Source organism: Myotis brandtii, unplaced genomic scaffold (assembly GCF_000412655.1).
Source record: "Myotis brandtii unplaced genomic scaffold, ASM41265v1 scaffold825, whole genome shotgun sequence".
Classification (NCBI taxonomy): domain Eukaryota; kingdom Metazoa; phylum Chordata; class Mammalia; order Chiroptera; family Vespertilionidae; genus Myotis; species Myotis brandtii.
Genome location: NW_005371349.1, coordinates 489,883 through 499,185, shown reverse-complemented (window position 1 = coordinate 499,185; position 9,303 = coordinate 489,883). Strand labels below are relative to the sequence as shown.

Genomic DNA, 9,303 nt, shown 5'->3' with positions numbered 1-9,303 from the left:
TGCCGAGCCCCCGGGCCAGGCTGGGCGCCGACGCCAGGTCAGGGCACAGAGGACACAGAGGGTTTGGGCCTTATTTTTCCCAGATGCTGCCATGCACCATTTCCCCCACCGATGTCACCGACAGAAAACACAACCTGAACTGTTTCTGCAGTCGGTGACACGGAATGGATGGCATTTAATGCTCCGTGACAGAGCTCTGCGAGTGTGCGAGTGTGTGTGTGAGTGTGAGTGCGAGTGCGAGAGTGTGTGTGTGAGTGTGAGAGTGTGAACAGAAAGGCCTGTGCTCAATGAATGAAGGGGCCCCTTCCTCCGCTCCTATCATTTGCCAATTTAAGGAAATCCTGTCTGGGCTGTTTGCTTGGCTCTGGGGTGTCTGCCCGGCTCGGGGGTGTCTGCCCAGCTCGGGGGTGTCGGCCCGGCTCTGGGTGTGTGTGTGAGTGTGAGTGTGTGTGTGAGTGTGAGGGTGAGTGTGTGTGTGTGTGAGTGTGAGAGTGTGAACAGAAAGGCCTGTGCTCAATGAATGAAGGGGCCCCTTCCTCCGCTCCTATCATTTGCCAATTTAAGGAAATCCTGTCTGGGCTGTTTGCTTGGCTCTGGGGTGTCTGCCCGGCTCGGGGGTGTCTGCCCAGCTCGGGGGTGTCGGCCCGGCTCTGGGGTGTCTGCCCGGTTCTGGGGTGTCTGCCCGGTCTGGGGTGTCTGCCCGGTTCTGGGGTGTCTGCCCGGCTCGGGGGTGTCTGCCCGGCTCTGAACATCAGACACACTACGCGCAGGGACACGTTCTCTGTGATAATACTGTTTATTGTCCATTGGCCGAGCGCTCACTCAGGAATGATACAAAGCATCGGAGACATGCGCGGGCTGCCCGTCCACTTGCCACGGCTCTCGTGTGTTCCCAGCACAGGAAGGTCCTACCCCAGCAAACACACATCGCCCCCCAAAAGTTTTTTAAAAAAACACACAAAGAAATCCAACAAAAGCCACAAAGCTTTAAATTATGGCAGCAAGTCCAATATTACCATCAAGCGAAGGCTGGAGGAGAACTACCACGTCAACGTTATTTAAATAGTGTGAGTCGCTGCGTGAAGACGCGGAGGGAGGAGTATAACATAAATGAACAAGGCCGAGCGGGAGCCTCTGACCCCGTACACGCTGCGAAGATCGACGTGAGGGTACCTGAGCCGCTCTGTCAGTCGGCTGCCCCAGGCACTTCCTTTCGTTTTTTTGGTGTTTTCCTGCTGGGCACGGCTCACAGGCCAACGTGCATGGATTAAACACGAAGGCCACCCTTTCGATCCTTTTCTTGGTAATAATTTGAACCAGAGAGAAGATGGGAGGCGGAAATAGCAACGATACTCAAAGAAGTCAGGCTGCGCGCCGAGGGAGCCACCGCTCCGGGCGAGGGCCACGCCCCGCTCACACTCTGGGCCAAATGCTTCCAATGCTTCCGAGATGCAGAGACTTGAAAAAAAAAAAGTGCCTGCCTACCACCTACCGAGGGTCATAGACACACAGCACAGGAATGGTCACAGCCAATGTCAGAGACAAACCGACGGAGTCAGCAGGAACGGGAGTCAAGGTTACACATGGGAACACCAGGCGGGAAGCAAACGGGCGGGCGTTCTGGTCTACACTGCGATCACAGGGACTGGTCCACCCCGACATCTCACAGACGTCCCCCTGCACGGCACGAACGCCCTGGGCGGGGCCGATGCCTGGACCTCCTAGTCTGTGCCCAAAAGGGAAGTCATCCAAGTCTGTGCCGACCAGGCCCCGGGCAGCCACAGGGCCGCGTGCCGCTGGGGAGACGGGGTCTGACAGGGGCACAGGGTCACCGCCGAGCAGAGCGGGCTTGGAAGACAATGACCGCTCGCGGGCCAGCGGACCTGCCTCGTGGTGTGCGCGCATGCGTGCCCCTGTGCTTCTGTGGGTGTACGTTTGCCTCACGTGCACGATAAACTCAGAACTGGTTGTCTTTACAAAACAAGCGGGAGCAAAAGGATTCTTTTCATTCTGCAGAGCAGGGCCTGCCCGTGGCCACCCCCATGTGCCGGCATCGGAAAGCCATTCTTCGGGAGCACACAGGTCCCCCGGCTCCCTCTGAATGAGGTTCCTTAATGGAGGCATCTTGGGAATATAAGGGACATCAGCAGGGGTGGGTGCGCTGCACCTTGGTTCGCCTGCGATCTGAGAACTCATCTTAAGAAAAACGAGAGCCTCGCAAAGCCGCAACAGGCCCCGGGGGCCCAGAAAGACAGGAGTTTCCCGAAGCCGCCTGCGCCTCCCTAGGGACTTCATCAGACACTTAGCTGGCTTCCCCCGCAGAAATCCAGGCACAGCAGCGGCGCTGTCAGTCTCGGGAGGGGGGCGGGGGGAGGCATACTAAACCTCCACAGGTGGGGGGCCCAGCGGGACCCAGCTTTCCGTCCCCAGGAAGTGACACAGACAGCACAGCTAGCTCTGGCCCTGGCCCCACGCAACGCCCCTCAAAGCCAATCCGTGCAACTCCCCCTAGACACGGATGCCAGGAGGAGGAGGAGGAGGCTGGAGGGACCTCAGAAGCTCAAGAATAAGCGAAGGGCAGCCAAGTGTCCCCCGACCTCTGTCCTCAGGGCAGAGCGTCTCACGCCCCCGAAGGGCTGGAGGAGGAGTGCAGGGGTGATGCCATGACCCACCTGTCACTCTCACATCGCCCCAGCCGGGGGAGGCCCCCTGGAATTCTGTGGGTGCAGAAGAGTTATCAGGGCTCCTTCCAGACCAAGCTGCTCCCCACACAGGAGTCGCTGGTGTGGGAGCCCGAGGTCAGCTCGGGGAGCCTGGGGGCGGGGGGACTTGCAAGGGGTGGGGATGACACCCCAGGGCCAGAGGTGTGGAAGCTGCGAGAAACGAGGGACATGCCCCTGTCAGGAGGGAGGGACCTGGTAGACCTGCTACACAGTCTTGCTACGACCCTCAAGTTTCTGCAAAATGCACATATCCAGGCTCTGCCCTGACCAGGCCGGGGGGAGGGGGACCCCTAGGTGCTGCCCGCTCAGCGTCTGTGACAGCGCCAGGCTGGGCCTGGGAGGGAAGCCGGGTCCCACCCCTGCCCGCAGCCAGGAGGGAGGCTGGCCGCACAGAGCCCAGGCTGGGGGCGCAGGGTGGGACCCGCCTCTCCCTCCAGGACCACAGCTGTACGTAAGGGGCTACACGGGGGAGAATGACACTATTTAGACCCACTTGGATGACGGTTTTATTCATGCTATTTCCAGGAAGGGATGCCGGAGCTGGACCAGTCTACGCTCTTGGAGGCTTCCCACTGGCCGAGGGGCCGCGGCCTCTAGGGGTCCTGGATGTCGAGAAACTCCTGCTTGGGGGGCGCCGCCCCGCGGTACCAGGCGCAGGAGCCGTCGTTCCTCTTGATGCAGGCGAAGAACTTGGCCTGGTGCCCGTTGATGCTCTTCTCGGTGACCCAGTCCATCCACAGGCACTCGTCCACGGAGGAGATGTAGCAGGGGATCATGGGGCAGCGCGTGATCTGGGGGGGCAGGGAGGAGGACTCAGTCGGGACCCGGGCCGCGGGGCGGCTCCAGGACCCAGCAAGGCGCCTGGCGAAGGGCCGAGGGCAGTTTGTTGAATGAGTGACCACGGGAGGGCAGCAGGGGGCTGGGGCTGGAGGGGAGGCGGCTTTCCTGAGTGCCAGGCGATCCACACAGCGGCAGGCGGCCGCCCAGGGGGAGATGAAGCCGGTGAGGCGTGCACCCCACCCCCCTGCAGCCCCAGCCACTGCAGGCCGCCTCCACGCTGGGCCGGCTGGTCTACCTTCTCTGAGTCCAGCAAAGCAGCTCTACCTCAGCCCCGCCCTCCTGGGAGTAGGTGAGTAATGGCAACAACAAAGGGCCGGCAGGCGTGGCCCAGTGGTTGAGCGCTGACCTATAAACCAGGAGGTCACGGTTGGATTCCCCGTCAGGGCACAGGCCCGGGTTGTGGCCTCGATGCCCAGTACGGGGCGTGCAGGAGGCAGCCAATCAATGAATCTCTCTCATCATTGATGTTTCTCTCTCCCTCTCCCTCTCCCTTCCTCTCTGAGATCAATAAAAATATATTAAAGACAACAACAAAGGGTCTGAACTTCCGAAGATGGGCGGGAGGAATGAAAGGGGCGGTACCCCGCTCTCAAGCACAGGGGCTCCGAGGGGATCAGCACACAGCACGGGGGCTGAGGAAGCCGAGTCCAGAGGGTGAAACCTTCACGTGGAGGCACGTGGCTTTGGCTTTGTGTTGGGCTCAGAGTGCGCTCAGCACACATGGACGGTGGGTCGGAACCCTCGCTCCGAAGGAGCTAAGGGCTGGGCAGGAGGCCAGCTACCAGGATGAGGAGGGGCAGGAGGGCTACACGCAGCGCCAGCCCCACGGCCACTCCCAGCAGCCTCCGCGGGACGGGCTCGTGCTGGGCCCGGCACCTCCGGACTGAGGCTCACTCACTGCGATGGGCTGCGGGCAGGGCCCTGACAATGGCTCACCGTCTGCGACTGCAAGAGCGTCAGTGACGCGCCCTGGCTGGTGTGGCTCAGTGGGTAGAGCGTCGGCCTACAGACTGAAGGGTCCCGGGTTTGATTCCGGTCAGGGGCACATGCCCGGGCTGCTTGCTCGATCCCCAGTAGGGGGCATGCAGGAGGCAGCTGATCAATGATTCTTTCTCATCATCGATGTTTCTCTCTCTCCCTCTCCCTTCCTCTCTGAAACCAATAAAATCTATTTTTTAAAAATTTAAAAAGAGCGTTAGTGACGCTCTCGCTGTACAGCACAACCTCTGGCCACTTTGTAAGAAGGGGGGCTGGGGTGTCTGGTGCGAAGGACACACAGACCCCACATTCACAAGGGCCCACGCGTGGAAATGGCTGCAACTCTGGCAAAACTGCAACACCTGGAGCCTGTCACAGAGCAAGTATTGACACTTTTCTTTGTAGAAAATACTCATGGGACCATATTCTCCCCACAAAACTCCTCCGCCCAGGAGCTACGGTCACATGGCCAGGTTCCCACCGACAGCCTCACCCGTGGGGAGGCCACACCTCCCAGAGTCCTGCGCTAAGTCAGGGCCCTGTGCATAGAGAGGCCCGGGAAAGCCAGGGGTGAAACCCTGGCATCCACCTGGAGGCGGTGGCAGAGATGCGGTGAAGCCCGGAGGAGGCGGCGGCTTACCTTGCACTCACAGCCCATCTGGTACCTGTGGTTCAGGCTCTTCTTCTGGGTGGTGCTCAGGGTGTCCCAGGGCACAATGAAGTCACAGAGGGTGATGTGCATCTTGCCGTTCCCATCGGCCTTTCCTGGGGAGAGATGGGGCCACCGAGCTCAGCGCAGGCCACGCCGCCTGCTTCCTCCGCCCACGCCTGCATCCGGGGCGGCCCGGGCATGGGGGAGTGTAGTTCTAACAGCACCACGTGTTAAGGGCAGACTTGTGCCCTAGCCGGTTTGGCTCAGTGGATAGAGCATTGGGCTTCAGACTTAAGGGTTCTGGGTTCGATTCCGGTCAAGGGCACGTACCTCAGTTGCAGGCTCCTCCCTGGCCCGGGCTGGTGCAGGAGGCAACCAATTGATGTGCTTCTCTCACATCGATATTTCTGTCTTTCCCTCTTCCACTCCCTCCAAAAATCAATGGAAAAAATATCCTCGGGTGAGGATTTAAAAAAAAAAAAAAAAAGCAGCAGCAGCAGCAGCAGCAGGGTGACCACTCCAGCACTTATTCTGAATCCTAATAACTAACAAGAGAAGGGTTCAGGCAGCCTTCAACACTTCAAAAAAAGAGGTATTTTTTCCGCCCTGCATCCCCTCTCTGTGAGCTGTGCTTCAAGGAAGGGTCAGCACTGGAAGAGGGCACGTGCCTCAGCCCCATCCCTGGATTCTGTGGCCTTCACCCCGCACGCACTGGTGCACGCAGCGCCTCCCGCCCCCCTGCTCGCTCCTCCGACACCGGCAGGCTGAGCTCTCCCTCCAGTTCGCCCCCCGTGCCCGGGCATGGCTACTGCATCCTCACTTGGCGTCGATGTCCCCTGTCCCTGTTCCTTGCCTTTCTTTTGCATCTTGCTCCCTCACCACGTCATAAGCATACGCAGAAAGGCTGGGTCTTACACCTCTTAGCCGCAGCGCCCTGCACGCAGCAACTGCTCAATGGAAGTCCCCTGGGGAAGCCGTGGGGGTCCCAGCAATCTGCCGCTTATCTGCTTTTGTGGCGGCTTTCCCCTTCGACCTTTCCACCACTAACTCAAGCCTTAGCGGCAGCAGGCAAAACCCAGCGAGGGTACGAAACGCAAATGGCATGTTTTCAACAGCCCTAGTGGCTGGGCCAGCGGGCGCTTCGGAGGTCGTGGGTACATGGGGCAGCATCTCAGAACGTTAAAAGGAGACCCCTTTCGGAATAGATAATTCAGATCTGATTGGGCCCGGCTGGTGTGGCCCAGTGGTTGCGCGTCGGCCTATGACCCAGGAGGTCACAGTTGGATCCCTGGTCAGGGCACAGGCCCAGGTTGCGGGCTCGATCCCCAGTGTGGGGCGTGCAGGAGGCAACTGATCCATGATTCTCTCTCATCATGGATGTTTCTCTCTCTCCCTCTCCCTTCCTCTCTGAAGTCAATAAAAATACATTTAAAAAAAATAATTTTCGGATACAGAAAAACAGGAATTAATTAAAATTTGTTGCTGAGGGTTGCATGTTTATTTTTCCTTGTGGGGCTCGAGAGGACTGTGGGAGGAAATTCCGGGGCCGAGTCTGAGAACCCCCAAACACGCGTGTCCAACTCAACACGGGAAGGTGAGTCACTGCCCCAAAGGGGGCGGGCTGCCCGGGCTGTGTGGTCACTCCCAGGGCGGCAGCCAGCGCCAGCGGAGTGGCTTGCTGCGCCCGGGAATGTCTGGTTAGCCCGTCCCGACTCCAGGAGAGAAAGATCTAGAATCCGTGGTTTCACCCGGAGCTGCCGCTGAGCCCGGGGAGGAGGTCGGGTTGCCAAAGGGCACACAGGTTCCTAGAACAGGGAGGTGTGGGGCCTGCAGAAGCCAGACCAAGGTCCCCACACCCCTGGGAGCCAAGGGGAAGGAGCCCAGCCCTGCCTCCTTCACAAGTGCCTGGCAGCCCTGCAGTTTGGGCAGACAGCCCCTAGAGGGCGGTGTGTCCCTCGCGGGCTCTCATTCTATTTTTATTTTTGTTAATCCTCACCCAAGGATATTTTTCCATTAATTTTTATTTTTTAAATGTTTTTTTTAAATATATTTTATTGATTTTTTTACAGAGAGGAAGGGAGAGAGATAGAGAGTTAGAAACATCGATGAGAGAGAAACATCGATCAGCTGCCTCCTGCACATCCCCTACTGGGGATGTGCCCGCAACCAAGGTACATGCCCTTGACCGGAATCGAACCTGGGACCCTTCAGACTGCAGGCCGACGCTCTATCCACTGAGCCAAACCGGTTAGGGCTATTTTTTAAATGTTTTTATTGATGTTTTAGAGAGAGAGGAAGGGAGAAGGAGAGTGAGAAACATCGATCAGCTGCCTCCTGGGGATGGAGCCTGCAACCCGGGCATGTGCCCTGACCAGGAATTGAACTGGCAACGTCTCGTGCATGGGACAGTGTTCAACCAACTGAGCCGCTCTGGCCAGGGCTCCATTCGTTTCTAGAGACAGTGGAAGGCAGGGGGAGTGACAGAGAGGAACATCCATGTGAGAGAGTCACATCAACGTTGCCTCCTGCCCACGCCCCGACCAGGGCCGGAGATCGAGCCTGCACCGAGGTCCGGGCCCCCCACTTCCTCCTGTGGGTCCTCAGGTGCAGCACAAAGAGAAGACACCGCAAACCAGAAGCCGCTGGTTTGCTACGGCAAGTCCCCTGCACATGGGGGATTCTGTCTCCTTTCTCTTCTCTCCAGATCGCATTTTTCTGATCATAAAAATAATCGCTGTCGTAATTTGCAAAACGGAGCCCATCCAGGGAAGTAGGAAAAGGAGACATAAGCGATGATGAGGCTGCCTCCCGCTGTTCCGGGCACAGGCCGAGCGGGGCCCCTGAGGCAGCTGGGGACGCCGGCACCTGTGCCGGGTGCGCTAGCAGCGTCGCCGCCTCCCTGCCTCTGGGGCAGCAGTCGGGTCTCCGATCTCTGCATCCTGATTCCGTCCCCACCCCCCTCTCTCCGTTGGATGGCACTTTCCCTATAAAAATCGCAGGCGCGGGAAGGGAAGCCGGTGGGGCTGCCTTGGAGAGCCGTCTGGCGGTTCCTCGAATGATGAAACAGAGTCACCATATGTCTCGCGATTCCACTCCTGGTATCCACCCCAGAGCAATGAAAACACACATCCACGCAAAAACGCGTGCGCGGCTGTTCTAGCAGCACTTCCACAATAACCCCGAGGTGGGAACCACCCCCGTGTCCACGGAATGATGAATGGGGAGGCGGGTGGGGTGTATCCGTTCAGTGGAGCATGATTGGGCCACAGAAAGGCGTGGAGGGCTGACACCCGCTACAACACGCGCGATGCTGAGGGATAGGAGCCAGACGCGAGGGACCACGGGGTACATGGTCCCATAACACAGAAGTCTGGAGCAGGGAAATCTGAAGTCAGAAGCGGCTCAGTGGTTGCTGAGAGCCGGCGGGGGGTGGAGAAGGGGGGTGGGGAGGTAAGAGCTGGGGTGATGGCTGCACAGCCCTGTCAACACCAAAGCCACTGAGTCACACTCTGTCTGTGGGTGCCCTGCACGGTGTGTGAATTATATCGCGATGAAACTGCCAACAGAGAGCGGATGCTCTTAAAGCAGCGAGATGCTCAGAAGGGCCCAAAAGAGGGGGGAACCTCCCATCATCCCCGAGGGCAGGAGCCAAAGTCTCGATGTAGCAGCAAAGAAACCAGGGGCAGGGGCTGGGCAGGGGCTGGCGGGAGGGAGGGACCCCCGGACAGACCACAGGCCTCCTCCTCCTCCCCCGGGGACCTGCGCTTAGGAATGGCGACTACGGTTAGTTACGTTCTGTGACTTTTACCACAAGGCACCACGGAGATGCCAGTGCACCCTCATATCAACAGATTAAAACGAGGTTCCCTCTCGGCCTCGGGCTCCCGTCCCTCGACCCAGCCTGCGGCGCACGCACCTGCGATGAGATACTCCTTCTTGCCTCCGACGTCCAGCGAGACCCCGCAGATGGCGGAGGACGGGGCCGTGTAGATGAACTCGATGTCCCTGTCAGGTCCCTTGAACATCTGGTAAGACGATGGGGGGCCCGGGTCAGCGGAGTGGCCGCAGCTTCCCGGGCGTTTCCGGGTCCAGGGGCAGCCTGCGCTCCTG

At 59.1% G+C, this 9,303-nt stretch overlaps 2 protein-coding genes across 3 annotated transcripts in view; both read right to left on the bottom strand.

The window, feature by feature from the left end:
- USP36 (ubiquitin specific peptidase 36) overlaps window positions 1–3,558 on the bottom strand; it is a 30,942-nt gene extending 27,384 nt beyond the window's left edge. For both annotated transcript variants that reach the window (XM_005884217.2, XM_005884218.2), the window contains exon 1: window positions 3,548–3,558. The gene's annotated coding sequence lies outside the window, so the exon portion shown is untranslated. The remainder of the gene's footprint in view (window positions 1–3,547) is intronic.
- Window positions 781–9,303, bottom strand: part of TIMP2 (TIMP metallopeptidase inhibitor 2) — an 18,013-nt gene continuing 9,490 nt past the window's right edge. Inside the window, exons 5-7 of the mRNA XM_014531723.1 lie at window positions 9,110–9,218; window positions 5,182–5,306; window positions 781–3,514 (exon numbers count right to left, since the gene is read on the bottom strand). Coding sequence (XP_014387209.1) covers window positions 3,317–3,514; window positions 5,182–5,306; window positions 9,110–9,218 — 432 coding nt within the window. The 3' untranslated portion in view covers window positions 781–3,316. The remainder of the gene's footprint in view (window positions 3,515–5,181; window positions 5,307–9,109; window positions 9,219–9,303) is intronic.